Source organism: Lonchura striata, chromosome 2, assembly GCF_046129695.1.
Source record: "Lonchura striata isolate bLonStr1 chromosome 2, bLonStr1.mat, whole genome shotgun sequence".
In the NCBI taxonomy this organism is placed as follows: Eukaryota; Metazoa; Chordata; class Aves; order Passeriformes; family Estrildidae; genus Lonchura; species Lonchura striata.
In genome coordinates this window covers 112,942,389-112,957,739 of record NC_134604.1, presented here as the reverse complement: position 1 = coordinate 112,957,739, position 15,351 = coordinate 112,942,389, and the positions used below count along the sequence as shown (strand labels likewise).

The 15,351-nt window shown below is 43.7% G+C and overlaps 1 protein-coding gene across 1 annotated transcript; it reads left to right on the top strand.

Annotated features, from left to right (window-relative positions):
• Window positions 1–1,571: 1,571 nt before the first annotated feature.
• FAM3B (FAM3 metabolism regulating signaling molecule B) lies at window positions 1,572–15,119 on the top strand. Its single transcript, XM_021540324.2, has 8 exons — window positions 1,572–1,648; window positions 7,610–7,747; window positions 8,587–8,710; window positions 9,411–9,469; window positions 10,919–10,969; window positions 11,675–11,762; window positions 12,485–12,617; window positions 14,977–15,119. Exons 1-8 carry the CDS (start codon window positions 1,630–1,632, stop codon window positions 15,064–15,066), a joined length of 702 nt encoding a protein of 233 aa, XP_021395999.2. The 5' UTR covers window positions 1,572–1,629; the 3' UTR covers window positions 15,067–15,119.
• Window positions 15,120–15,351: the final 232 nt, after the last annotated feature.

The following is a 15,351-nucleotide window of genomic DNA, read 5'->3' as shown; positions in this document are numbered from 1 at the left end:
ACAGTAGGTTTGGGTTGGATATAGGAAGAATTTTTTCCCTGTGAGGGTGGTAAGACACTGCCCCATCCCTGGAAATGTCCAAAGTCTGAGTAACCTGATGCAGTGGGACATGCCCTGGCCATGGTAGTGGGGTTGAGAGTAGATGATCTGTAAGGAGCCACCACAGAAGGGAAAGGGAAAGGGAAAGGGAAAGGGAAAGGGAAAGGGAAAGGGAAAGGGAAAGGGAAAGGGAAAGAAAAAGAAAAAGAAAAAGAAAAAGAAAAAGAAAAAGAAAAAGAAAAAGAAAAAGAAAAAGAAAAAGAAAAAGAAAAAGAAAAAGAAAAAGAAAAAGAAAAAGAAAAAGAAAAAGAAAAAGAAAAAGAAAAAGAAAAAGAAAAAGAAAAAGAAAGAAAAAACAAGAGAGAAAGGAAGAAAAGGAGAAAGGAAGAAAACGAGAGAGAAAGCAAGAAGGCAAGAAGAAAGAAAGGGAGAATGAAAGGGAGAATGAAAGGGAGAAAAGGAGAAAGGGAGAGAGAAAGGGAGAAAGTGAGAAAGCAAGAAAGAAAAAGAAAGAAAGGGAGAAAGGGAGAAAGAAAGCGAGAAAGTGAGAAAGGGACATAGGGAGAAAGGGAGCAAGAAGAGAGAAAGAGAGAAAGAAAGAAAGAAAAAGAAAGAAAGAGAAAGAACAAAAGAAAGAAAGAAAGAAAGAAAGAAAGAAGGAAAGAAAAAGAAAGAGAAAAAGAAAGAAAGAACAAAAGAAAGAGCAAAAGAGAAAAAGAAAGAAAGAACGTAAGAAAGAACAAAAGAAAGAGCAAAAGAGAAAAAGAAAGAAAGAACGTAAGAATGTAAGAATGAAAGAAAGAAGGAAAGAGAGAGAGAAAGAGAAAAAGAAAGAAAGAAAAGAAGAAATAGCGAAAGAAAGAACAAAAAGGAAGGAAGGAAGGAAGGAAGGAAGGAAGGAAGGAAGGAAGGAAGGAAGGAAGGAAGGAAGGAAGGAAGGAGAAAGGAGAAAGGAGAAAGGAGAAAGGAGAAAGGAGAAAGGAGAAAGGAAGAAAGGAAGGAAGGAAGGAAGGAAGGAAGGAAGGAAGGAAGGAAGGAAGGAAGGAAGGAAGGAAGAAAGGAAGAAAGGAAGGAAGAAAGGAAGAAAGGAAGAAAGGAAGAAAGGAAGAAAGGAAGAAAGGAAGAAAGGAAGAAAGGAAGAAAGGAAGAAAGGAAGAAAGGAAGAAAGGAAGAAAGGAAGAAAGAAAGAAAGAAAGAAAGAAAGAAAGAAAGAAAGAAAGAAAGAAAGAAAGAAAGAAAGAAAGAAAGAAAGAAAGAAAGAAAGAAAGAAAGAAAGAAAGAAAGAAAGAAAGAAAGAAAGAAAGAAAGAAAGAAAGAAAGAAAGAAAGAAAGAAAGAAAGAAAGAAAGAAAGAAAGAAAGAAAGAAAGAAAGAAAGAAAGAAAGAAAGATAAGGAAGGAAAGCAATGTGTGCTCTCCGCTCCCCCGTCCGCCGCCCAGCTGCGGCTCCCCGCGCACAGTAACTCCCAGCTGTTAAAGCGGGGCGGTGCGGCGCTCGCAGGCGGCCGCTCCCCTTCCCGCTGCCTGCCCGGGGCTGGCAGGGGGAAGCTGCCAGAGGGACGGGAAGAGGAGGAGGAGGAGGAGGAGGAAGAATGAAGCTGAGCCGGCTCTGTGAGTAGGATGCGCCCCGGAGCCGCTCCGGGCGGGATGAGACCCCCATGGGCAAGGGGAAGGGGCGAGCGGGCTGATGCCGACTCAGCTCTTAGACTGGAATAAGTCATGCTCGAATTTTAAATACATTCTCTTTTTTTACTTTTTTTTCCTCTGCTCAAACCCAGCTGCGTGCGGATGGGTGTGTCTATTAGGCAGTGTGGCTGCGTGGGGGTTCGGAATCAGCCAAACACAGAATAACCTAAAACCGAGCTTACATTTAGTGATTTCGTGGCTGCCAAGAGGCACCTGGGGGACAGGGGAATTTGGGAGCTGCTGGAAGGTGGGACTGCTGACACAGCACCCGAGGGAAGGGCAGGAAGCTCTCTCGGGGAGAGGAGATATTAGGAGAGGAGATATTAGGATATTAGGGAAGCGTTTTTCACCCAGAGAAAGGTGGTCAGGTACTGAACACCTCCCCGGGGAAGTGGGGAGCACTGACAATGCTCTCAGACACAGGGTGGGATTGTTGGGGTGTCCTGTGGTCCTGTGCTGGGCCAGGAGTTGGACTGGGTGATAAACTCAGGATATTCTGTGATTCTGTCACCTTTTCCTTAAGCTCTGCTGTTTTACATGTCCTGCTGCACCTCCATCCTGACTGTCCTTCCTCCTGGCTTCTCTCTGCCACCTCCTCTGCCTGGCACTGTGAGTATTGTGAGTGTCCCTGCCCGTGACAGTGACAAGATGTAACCCTCAGGAAGCTTCTCCATGGCAGAAATGGAGTGAGGGAGGCACAGCAACAGCTCTGCAGCTCAGCATCCCCACACTGCTCCTTGGTGCTGAGCACCCACAGTCTCCCATGTCAGCAAAAGCACAGTCTGACTTTCCTGCACATAGTCTGGACTTTGTGTTTTATCACTCTTAATTGTTTAATCACAAATATTAAGCGTTCTTGACTATCTGAACTTTGTCTGAACTTACGGCTTCGCTGTTAAATGTGTAAAGGTTTGCACATGTCTGTGGAGAAACTCAAAAATGAATGTATGTGTGCCAGGATAAATAACCTCAGTAAACCTAAGAGAGACAGGTGGACCCAGCAGGTCGGGTCAGTGAAGTCTCTTGATACCTTCCAAGTCCCAGAAAGCAAAATTAAAAGTTGGTTGACAGTGAAAATATTCTGTGAGTTTTGAGAACCAGGTACAAACTATGCAGGAGAGTTGGGAAATGTATTCCTTGAGCCTTAAAAGGCATATTTCAAAAAATGTTTAAGAAGCTTGTGTTCTAAGTAAAATACAGACAATATTATAGATTCACAGAACTATTTAGGTTGGGACAAACCTCCAAGATCATCAAGTCCAACCTTTGACTGATCACCACCCTGTGAAGTAGGGAGAAGCACTGTGTGCCACATCCAGTTGTTTCTTTCACTCCTCCAGGGATGGGCACTCCAAACCTCCCTGGGCAGCCCCTGCCAAGGCTTGAGTACCCTTTCCATGGGGAAATTCCTGCTGCTGTCCCAGCTGAGCCTGCCCTGGCTCAGCCTGAGGCCGTTTCCCCTTGTCCTGTCCCTGTTCCCTGGAGCAGAGCCCGACCCCCCGGCTGTCCCCTCCTGGCAGGAGCTGTGAGAGCCACAAGGTCCCCCTGAGCCTCCTTTGCTCCAGGCTCAGCCCCTTCCCAGCTCCATTCTGGCACACTCCAGCCCCTCAATGCCTTTCTTGTAGTGAAGAGCCCAGAACTGGGCACACATTCGAGGTGTGGCCTCACCAGTGCCAAGTACAGGTGAGTCCTGCTCCTGTGGCCACCCTACTCCTGATCCAAGCCTCAGTAACAATGGGATCACTAATCAGTGGGATGTTACAAACATTAAATACCAGAAACTCCCTGGGCTGGATTTACAATAACGTGCCAATATCTGTCACCTACATTGAACAGTGTGTCCCCAGCCTGAACCAACAGAAAAATGCCAACACCACAGTGAGACATGGAGGGCATGAAGAAGGAGAAAAAGGACAGGACACACCCAATTTCCTCTATCTTGTGCCCTTTGGACCCCTTATCTAGAATCCTAAAATTTTACCTTTACACCCATGCCACACTTAATTATTACTGATATCAAACACTCAGAGCTGGTAATTCACCCCGTAAGATTGAAAACTCTTTTCCATGGACAGAGATCACAGACAGTGTCTCTGGGGGCTCTGTCCAGGGGGGTTCCTGACCCCTGCCAGGGTCCCAGACCTGCCAGGGCAGCCAGAGGGAAGCCCTGGATTCCCACAGTGGGAGACAGTGTCAAAGGCTTTGCTGAAGTCCAGGCACACAACATCCACAGCCTTCCCTGCATCCCCCAGAGGGGTCACCTGGTCATAAAAGGAGATCAGGTTGATCAGGCAGGACCTGCCTTTCCCAAACCCTTGCTGATCCCTTGGTTATCATGTTTGTGCCACGGGATCACACTCAGGATGATCTATTCCATGGTTTCCTCAGACACCAGGAAATAACATCAGGCATAACAGCAGTTAGACATTTGTACTTTCTCCTATATTTAGATAAAATGCTGCACCATTGAGCCTGTTTTGCAACAGAGTTGCTCCATAATAATGATGAAAAATAGTGCAAATACATTGTAAAGGTAAACCTGTCAAGCTAACTGTGGGATGAGCAAAACAAAACCTGACTGGTGTTCTCATAGATCTTTGCAATGCACCATGCCCTATCCTCTCCCCGAAAATAGTCACTGAAATCTCTAAATAAAATTGTCATTTTCACTTCATTCTTCCAGGATATTGTCTTTGAAACTTGTGACTTGGCCTCCTTTATGAATTAAATTTATTTTGTGTATAAATCTGGTATTTTTTTTTAATATTGTAAAAGAACTAAAGTTGGTATCAATCTGCCTGGTTCCAGCAGCTTTCTGATTTGTGTATGTGGGCTTTGTCAGTGTTTGTGTTCACATCACTGCACAAATGAAGTGTCAAAGTAATTTCAGCATTATTTTAGTGTGGGTTTGCACCACTACTACAGCACTACTAGTGGTGGAGTGAGAGATTTCTCATGGGTAATACTGAGGGAAATTTATAATACCTGAAGATCCATTACATAACTTTCTCAATTTTAATCCTTTGATGAAAACACAGCAAGTTTCTCACAATATTTTCCGTGCAGTCACACAAATGTTTCTGCAATGTTTCATCAGGCTTTTTATTTTTTTAAGCAGGGAGAATACAGAAATAACCACATGAAGAAATACAAAGAAGGAGTACCTAGAGAGGAAAAATTCAGTCTTTATGGTGGATTATCAACAGAACCTGTGTGAATAATGTCTGCTCTTATGGGGAAAAAGAAATCAAAGTTCCTTCTGGCATGAATGATCAGAATAACAGAAATTTTCAGAATTTGGATGCAGACCAATTGGGCAGAATTCACAGGAGTAGCAGAACTTGCAAAACAGGACTTGAGGAGGACAAGTGGAAAATTTGGCCTTGTTCTAGAGAAAGGGTAGGGCAGAAATCATAATGTTTATAAAAGGAAGTTCTAAGAAGGAAAGGAGAGATCTGTCTCATGAATGTAAACTCTTACAAGGAAGATTCAGACTAGATAATACAAGATATTTTCTAGAGGGTTGGCAAAGTAAACATACTGCATATTTTTGGACACTGGTCCTGTTTAACTCAGTTTTCAGGACTATAAAACGAATAATTTCCTTTTTTTTTCCACTTTAACAGACCCTTGTTTTCTAGGATGGTTCTTTGCAGATCAGGAAGTGACTCGTGCCTCTAAAACAACCTGTTCCACTATTGCAGTGTGATGTTTCTTTGTTTAGTGTCATGGTTTGACACTGGCACAATGCCAGCACCCCCACAAAAATGTAACCTATCAATTGAATGCTGTGAAATGCGATCTAGAACAGAGCAAAGCAGGCCAAACTTAATAACAAGGGGAAAAGTTTATTACACTACTACTACTACTACTACTATAAAGGGGAAAAAAAACCACACAAAATTCAAAATGAAAAACCTTTCAAAACATTCCTTCTCCCCCCACCCAATTCCAACAAATCACAGCGAGACACATTTGGACCCTTAATCCAGTCTTCACCCTTCCACATGATCAATACTGAGTCCATCAGGGGAGAGGGGAGTCTCCCTTGCACCACAGACACTCCAGGAAACACAGCTGCCACCTCTTGTGTTTCCATGTCACACGTGGCACCACCCAGACACACTGGCCAGTGTGACACTCTCCTCTCCATGTCACAGTGCTCTCACCACTGTGCATGGACAGAGACTGCTCATAGGGCCCCTTTAAAGATGCTTTGCCAAAGACCAACAGGAACAACAGTCCAGTGTCTCATTTTGGGACTACAGTCCCCCCCATTTTCCCCTGGGGCCAGGGGTCCAAGAACAGAGATCGCCTTCTCTTCTTCTCTGAAGATGGAGGGCATCCTCACAGCCTCCTCCGCTGACCTCTGTTCATTCCTGAACTGGGAGTTGCTGGAGGAGTCTCTTGGCTCACCATTGCATCCCCCTAAAATGCAGTCTCTCTTGGAGGAGAAGTTGGTTCAGTCTATGGTTATCAAGAAGAGTCCAGCCAACAGCCACTCCATCATCTCCCCCCAACCTTCTTTCCCTAACAACTGAGGTCCCCGGCTGTCTCTCTTTCCTTCAAATTGAGGAGGAGCAATATTTCACAAAGCCTTCATTTCACAGGAAAGGGTTAAAATTCCCGGACTCCCCGGACAGCTGAAATCTCCGGCCCAGGACGCTGTGCTGTCTCCCAGGCTGGGCATATTCCCCCCACTCCTCCTTCTCCTCTGCCAGCAAACTCCCGGGTGTCTGCAGGCTCTCTATCTCTTTTCCCTGGGAGGAACAAAGACATCTCAGATGTTCTCCACCCTTCCATCCGCAGGAACTGGCCCAGCTCAGTTCCAGACCCTTCATCCCCTGGCCTACCTCTGCAGGCCACATGGCTTCCCCTTCCCCACCCAGCTCATGGCTGGGCAGGGGAGGTCTGTACCCTCCGATGACCAGAACCAAAGAGAGCGAGTTCTCCTGGGAGTTCTGCTTTTAACCCCTCTGTGTTCTCAGAGGCGTGTCCACCTTCAATTGGTCACCCCAAGTGTCAGTATCCAAACCTGACCCCTGACTGGACTGACCTCTTCCTTCCAAGAAAATTTTTGTCCCGTGTCAAACCACGACATTTAGCATCATCAATTAGGTGGTGTATTTCATCAGGAAAGCCATCAGCACTTGAGGTGTTGAGGAAAAGCAGAAATTCAATACGAGGAGGAAGCCTTTCACAGCAAGGCTGGTAAAAGACTGGCACAGGTTATCCAGGGAGGTGGTATTCCCATCCCTGGAAATACCCAAGGTCAGATTGGACAGGGCTCTGAACAACCTGATGCAGTTGAAGATCTCCCTGCTCATTGAAGGGAGGTCAAATTAGATTAACTTTGAGTGTTCCTTCCAACCCAGGTTATTCTGTGATTCTGTGCATGCTGTCAGAGCTCATTGTGTGAAAGGGATTGTTTGGGCCTTCTGCTGTTTTAACCCAGCATTTTGAAAATGTGGGTGCAGGGAATTCCCTGCTTGGTCAACATTTAAAACCATTCCTGGAGTGTTTGCACATCTCAGAAAATCAATAGTAACTGCAAAACACCTCTGTACAACCCAGTACTTACTTTTCAGAGTCGAAATCCTACTAGGATTAAGTCAAATTTTGTGTTTATTTGAGGGATTATGGATGTAGATTGAAGGGAGTGTTGGGTTTTAGAAACAAAAGGGGCTGTCCTTGGAGATAGGAATGCACCAGATACTCTACTGACACATTTCTAAAGGCTGTGGTTGACCCAATGAATCAGACAAAAAACAGCCAGTTTGGATAGCAATGCCAGAAAAAAATGACAAGATTTTTTTGTGTTGCTATGAAAACATTTTGATGTTTTTGTTGCGTGGGTTTTTTTCCTTTTTACTTTCCCCTTCACAGTTGTTCTGAGATTATTTGGATTACTGTTGACATCCGTGGCTGCTTGGTATTTGGGATACTTTGTTGCTGCTTATGTACCCCAAAATACCATATCTATTGCTGCACTTCAAGAGATTGGAAAGAAACCAGTGTTGAGGGGTATGTAGTTGTATTTATTTCCTTTTTTCCCCTTTCTTATACTGTATCTGATGTTGTGTATTTATGTGCTAAATAATAAATGGCTTGTTGAGGGGTATGTAGTTGTATTTATTTCCTTTTTTCCTCTTTCTTATACTGTATCTGATGTTGTGTATTTATGTGCTAAATAATAAATGGCTTGTTAGATAAGAAATTATTTGGTATGTGCTATTATAAGAATGAAGTTGACTGTAAAGCTAATTAAAACAAAGCCAAACCTTTTCTTAGACACTGTTTTTGAAGAAACACAATGCCAGCCTATTTTTACATATGTACAAAGGCAATTATTTGAACACTGATGTAAGAACACCTTATTTGTTTGCAGGCAAAAGAGTGCAAATCTGCAGCTTTGTTTCTATTTTTATGTATTTTATATTTATGATAAACAGCTGAATCACTAACTAAACTTTGTGAGTAAATTCTCATTATTTTTTAGCTCTGCTCTGACCAGGTGGTTTAATGGGTATATTTTTGTCATTCTCTGACTAAGTAATTGTGTGAAAAAAGGACTTAAAATAAGAATGGTAACTATTCATGTCCAGCTCTTGATAGGAAACCTTCATCCTGGTAGCCCTTGTTTCCTGTGATGTGGAATAGCAGATAATAATTACTTTATTTTCAATTATACCTATTTGGAAATCAGTGATAACTTCCAGCCCAACCTGTGATGAAGTTACGACAATCCCAGGATTCTGTGTTCAGATGTTTGAGTTCAGCATGTTGACTTTAGGGAATTCATCCCATGTCAAAATTGTTCATGCAGCACCCAGTAAAACATTTTTTCATCTTGGCTGTTGCAGCTCCAGCCCCCAAAAGGCAGAAGTGTGACCTCTGGTCTCCCTGCCCACCTGGGAGCTTCGCCTATCGCATCCTCAGTGGTGGTGGCAAACAGAGGAGGCCAACAATTTGTTTTGAGGATGACGAGTGAGTACCCCTCTAAATTACACCTAAGCAAGTGCTTTGTGCTGTGAGCAAAGGTGTTTGGGTTTGGCTCAGTAGCAGCAACTGAGCTCCTACCAGGGGCTTCTATTCTGGTGGAAAACTTCAGAATTTTTCTGACAGTATTTAACTCTTCTTCTTTTTTATTATTTTTTTTAACCTAATCTCCAGTGATTTTCTTTGTTCTTCTATATAAGCTGCAAATGACTGATAGTTTTCAGCAGTATTTTTAATTTTCATGGTGTAGGATAGCAGATTTACAGAATGTTGACTGTTCAGCATCTTCTGAAAGTCAGGTTCTTTCATGGCTTTTCAAACTGGACAGGTGAAATAACTTCAAAACCTCGCAGTGACCTTTCCTGGAGACATAATCCACAGAGAGTACAACCACAAAAACACTTCATCTTGTTTGTTTTGGTTTGGTTTCTTTTTCTCCTTTATCTTTCTGGATGCACTTGTATGAAATTTTTTCATGATCTGGCTCATTTTGAAAGAGTCATTGTTGAAGGAAACTGATGGATAGACTGTGCAAGATTTTTAAATACTTATTTAAAATAGAATTTTGAATTAAATACCTGAAGGAAACATAAGTATCAGAAAATTCCACTGGTAAACATAACTTTGCAACAGAGCTGATGGACAGATGTGTTTTATTTTACTGATACTGTATTTATTTCAATTTCAGGCTTATAAGTGCAGGGAATCATGAGGCTGGAAGTGGTATAAACATTGCCATTGTGAATTGTAAGTAAGAGAAAAAAATGTTAGCGAGAGACATACTTTGTACTGCAATAAATTACCCGTGTTCCTGGGGGGCTTAGATATTTTGTTTTGTGGGGTTTTTTTACCAGCTAGTAGGGAAGGGAAAGGAAAATACTGCAAACTTGATTCATGTTAGTGTAAGAAAAACAAACCTACATCATAAAAAACAGTCTTCTGGGTAAACAAAAGAAACATGTTCATAATCAATACAGGAAAATAGAAAATGTACACACAGATGTAGTGTATTTTATTAAAAGACAAAAGACTTGTAGCACAGCAAGAATATCTGTGATCTCCAGCAGCAGGACTCTGCTTTCAACGCTTCAGTCCTTGATAAAATACATCTGCTGCTCCACTGATACGGGAGAAGCAGGAACTGAGAGTTGTAGTTCTGCCTCAAGGCGTAGCCATGGTACAAATTCCTCTTCCAGGCTTGTTCAGGATACACAAATTCAGATTTTAATTAATATTAAACTGCCATTTGTTTATAGTAAAAGTCAATGGAAGCAGCAGGTGTGCTTTATTCTAGGTTTGGAGGCACCTAAATCCTAAATTTTGATTTTGATGAATGGGCATGGTGATGAAATGCAGTGTATTCAGTAATGAGCTCAGGGAAAAATGAATGCCCAAATCTTGTGGGGGAGAGGAAAAAAAGGGAAGTCACAGGCACAGTCAAGCTGGCTTTGATCACAAAACACTTATATTTTAATTTTTTTGTCTCACTATTGCTAAGCAAGATCTTGATTTTGTCTAAACTTGTATGATTTTGCTGAGGATTAAATTAACCACTGACAAGAATCTGTTTCAAATTTTTCCCCAGTTAACTACTGCCTTTTTTTTCCAACAATCACAAAATCTTTACTGGGAATAAAATATAAAAATTATTTTAAAATTAGAGTAGGAGGAGAAATATTCATCTTGAAAGCACAAGCAAGATAGTGGCAAATAGGAGCAGGTAAATCTGTCCAATATCCTGCACCAGTCTGTAATAAAACATATTTTTTTTACATGTCCATTAATTAGATCAGGCAAGATAATGACTGTTCTCAATAAGTGCCTTATGGATGAAAGGCTGAACATCTCAAACACTGCACAGAATAGAATTAAGCTCATTCAAATAGTTTTAGGCTTAATGAATTTTCCTATCTATGGCCATGACCTAGTGTAGTATATACAAACACCAAAAATGAATTTTTCTTTAAAATAAGAAGTGATAAAAATTTTTAGTCACATTTGATGATTTAGACACCACACAAAACAAAATATTCTCCCCAGAACTTAAAGTTTTTATTTCATATTTCTTCCAATTTAATAACTGAAGCAAAAGAAGTCAAATAATAAAATTAGGAATGCCTAGCTTTAGCTGAAAATGCTGTGTTTGCCTCTTGAATAAAAAAATATTTGCTCATATTAAGTTTTTTTTAATTACAGATAAAACTGGAAAATTCATGTCAACAAATTTTTTTGAAATGTGGGCACAAGGTAAGGAAAAGAATCCAAGAAAGCTTTTGTTAGTGTTTCAGCATTAAGAAAAGACATATTCATGTAATTATCCTCCTCTTTCCTGTTTGACTTTGTATTCTCAACAGGGATCAGCTAGAAACAAAAAGCTGCTGTCTTCATAAAATATGTTCTAGCCAGATATGATGACAAATTATGCCTGAAAAGCTGGATTTCCCCTGTTATTTGAGATAGTTGATGATCTTTTTTGTTAAATTATCTTGTTCTTTTCCTTTTTTTGTTGTTGTTTTTTGTTTATTTGTTTGTTTGTTTTTGTTTTGTTTTATATTTTTCTTTGGTCTCCATTATTTCAGTCTGGTAGTAATGGCACTTAAGCAGTTATGACAGCCAGATGCTTCACTCAGCAAAATTCCTTTTCCTGACACATCTTGTTCTATTTTAGTCACAAAAGCATCATAGCCATAAAATCATTATAGGAAATTTGCTTATCTCTTAACAGCTTTCCACATTGCTGAAAAGATTATCTACTTTAAGAATAGCTTTTAACACATTTTCTCTACTTTGAATGGCAAGTTTCCTTACCTATTAGTGAGGAGAACCAGAATGCTCCCAGGCACTAGAAGCTGATTCCCTGACTGCGTAAAAATGCTTAAAGTGAGTGTAGGTGCAGGAGTAGGAAGGTGATGTGTGTGCCAGGAATAACCAGCTGTGTGATTGACTCCCCAGACCACTCCAGGGAGATGATGGATTTCATCAGGAAAGCACCAGAAGGGACCCTCCTTCTGATGGCCACTCACGATGATGGGAGCACCAGGTAGGAGCTTAATGAGCCTGAGGGGCAGAGCAGTGAAAAGCTGGAAAATGGCTGTTGTGAATTGGTGTAAAGGAATGGTAAATTCCATTTTACACTCAGAGTTGTTCTCTCACATCTTGTCTAAAAGTTTTGATTCCATATCTTTTCCCTGATTGCACATATCTGTGTGTTGGTGCTCCCTAGGATGGGTAGGTATTGCTTAAAAGTACTCAAAGGGCACTGCTGTGACATCTGCGTCACAACCTTCTTTACTCTGAAATATTATTTATCCGCACCCCAATTATGATGTCTCTAGTTTGCATTCCTTCTAACATCATAATCTTATTTTTTCAGGTGCTTTTGAATCTTTGGGGGTTTTTAGCTGAGTTCATGATATGGTAATTATCCAAGAAAAGACTTAATCCATGCTTGACACTCTTGTCCTTATTTAGGAAGGACTGAAGCAGCAGACAGTATTTGAGATACTTTTTTCTTTCTGCTAAGCTGTTACAAAGAGGTTGTATTAACACCAGGAACTTACTGAGAAGGAAAAAATTTGATAAATTCAATTTTCTCTGTGAATTCAATGTCATACAGCTACCACAGCTCTCAGGACTATTTGAATCTCATTTTTGCTTCTGCAGGCTTAATGCTGATTGTAAAGCATGAATCAGCTATGATCTTTTTCACCATTTTTCACATCTTGAATTTTTAACACTCATGTTTTCACTACGTTTTCCTAGGTTGAAAGATGACACAAAAAAATTAGTAGAAGAACTGGGAAGTAAAGAAATAAAGAATATAAAGTTCAGATCAAGCTGGGTTTTTATAGCTGCCAAAGGCTTCAAGCTGCCAGATAATATCCAAAAAGAAAAGGTCAGATTTGTTTTATTTTCACTTTATATTTGTCTGTATATCAAAACCTAAAACTTTGGGAATAACTTGCCCACAGGCTGCAGGAGGACTAAAGATACTGTTTTTCACAGAGATTTCTGTTTGCATCTGTGCCCTTGTGCTCAGTTTCTGTAAGCCCAGTCGTGCTCATCTGTGTGACTGAGGCTGACAGAAATGAGAAAACCCAACAGAGGGTTCAGGTCCCTGGATGATGCTGATGCCCTCCACAGCTCCCACAGTGGGGCTCTTTTTCCCAGGATGTCACTTGATCACAGCTTGGTCAGGCTGGAAGGGACCGTGGTGGCTCTTCTGGTGCTACTCCCTGCTCCAGCAGGGCCATCCCAGAGCACAGGGCACAGGGCTGTGTCCAGCTGGCTCTGGAATACCCCAGGGAGGAGAGCCCCGAGCCTCTCTGGGCTCTGCTCAGGGCTGGCACTGCCCAGGGCAGAAGTTGTGCCTCCTGTGCAGGGAATTGCTGGGCTCAGCCCCTGCCCGGGGCTCTGGGGCCATCGCTGGGCCTGGAGCAGAGCCTGGGGCTGCTCTGACCTCCTGCACACAGGGACAGACTGGGACAGACTGGGACAGACTGGGACAGCCAGGGACAGACTGGGACAGACTGGGACAGCCAGGGACAGACTGGGACAGCCAGGGACAGACTGGGACAGACTGGGACAGCCAGGGACAGACTGGGACAGCCAGGGACAGACTGGGACACACTGGGACACACAGGAACAGACTGGGACAGACTGGGACAGACTGGGACACACAGGGACAGACTGGGACAGACTGGGACAGATTGGGATTCACAGGGACACACAGGGACACACAGGGACAGACTGGGACAGACTGGGACAGACAGGGACAGACTGGGACAGACTGGGACACACAGGGACAGACTGGGACACACAGGGACAGACTGGGACAGACTGGGACACACAGGGACACACAGGGACAGCCAGGGACAGCCAGGGACAGACTGGGACAGACTGGGACAGACTGGGACAGACTGGGACACACAGGGACAGCCAGGGACAGACTGGGACAGACTGGGACAGACTGGGACACACAGGGACACACAGGGACAGACTGGGACAGACTGGAACACACTGGGACACACAGGGACAGACTGGGACAGCCAGGGACACACAGGGACAGACTGGGACACACTGGGACAGACTGGGACACACAGGGACACACAGGGACAGCCAGGGACAGACTGGGACACACAGGGACACACAGGGACACACGGGGACACACAGGGACAGACTGGGACACACAGGGACAGACTGGGACACCCAGGGACACCCAGGGCTCAGCCCCTCTCCCTGGGCTCTCTCCAGGCTGAGCAGCCCCAGCTCCCTCAGCCTTTCCTGAGCTGGAGCTGCTCCAGGCCCTTGCTCAGCTCCAGGAGCTCCTGGCCCTGCTGTGCTGAGGAGCCAGAGCTGGGCCCAGCACCCAGAGGTGCCCCCAGGGCTGGGCACAGCACCCAGAGGTGTCCCCAGGGCTGGGCACAGCACCCAGAGGTGCCCCAGGACTGGGCACAGCACCCAGAGGTGTCCCCAGAGCTGGGCACAGCACCCAGAGGTGCCCCCAGGGCTGGGCACAGCACCCAGAGGTGCCCCCAGGGCTGGGCACAGCACCCAGAGGTGCCCCAGGACTGGGCACAGCACCCAGAGGTGTCCCCAGAGCTGGGCACAGCACCCAGAGGTGCCCCAGGGCTGGGCACAGCACCCAGAGGTGCCCCCAGGGCTGGGCACAGCACCCAGAGGTGCCCCAGGACTGGGCACAGCACCCAGAGGTGCCCCCAGAGCTGGGCACAGCACCCAGAGGTGCCCCCAGGGCTGGGCACAGCACCCAGAGGTGTCCCCAGGGCCGGGCACAGGGCAGGGTCACCCCTGGCCCGCTGGCAGTGCCCATCCCGACGATCCCCAGGCCACCATCGGCCTCTTTGGTCTCTGCTGGGCAGGGACAGCTCAATGTCCGCAGGACCCCCAGGTCCTTCTCCACAGAGCTTTTCCCAGCAGGTCACCCCCAGCTTGTGCTGGTGCAGAATACTTTTGCAATATTCTTCACATTTCAGAGCTTCTGCTGGACAAACATATTCAATTTATTCTATATCATGACAGCCATCTGTGAAAAAAGAAAGCACTCTGTGTAAGAGAGAAACTGGCAGAATCTTCACCCATTATTTTAAGCAAGATGTGCAACATTCTCCTCAGCTTCCCAGTCCTCCTTCATTACTCCCTCCTCTTATATAAAGTAAGACAAACTAGTATGTAAATAGAAAAAACTAAATACTGATTTTTTTAATAATTTTTAAAAATTTATTTTATTTTTACAGATAAACCACTCTGACCAGGCAAAGAACAGATACAAAGGCTGGCCAGCTGAAATCCAAATAGAAGGCTGTATCCCAAGAAACCTGATGTGAACAAATGCATACCTCATTAATAAAGACAATTTATATTTTTATATCTATGACTCTAATCAATTGCCTCCAGAACACAATAAGCATCTGAACACCAATTGCAAAACAAGTCAGATGCACAGTTTTTAACCTATCTTTGCTCTCTGTGCTTTTGCTTTAATCTGAAAACAAATAGGTATTTTAATAAGAAGTAAAAATAAAATAGTCTGGTTTGGAAATGCAGTGTTCAGGAAGTCAGTCATAAAATGCAAGGATTTTTGAAAGTGAGTATAGATTGTCATTAATACT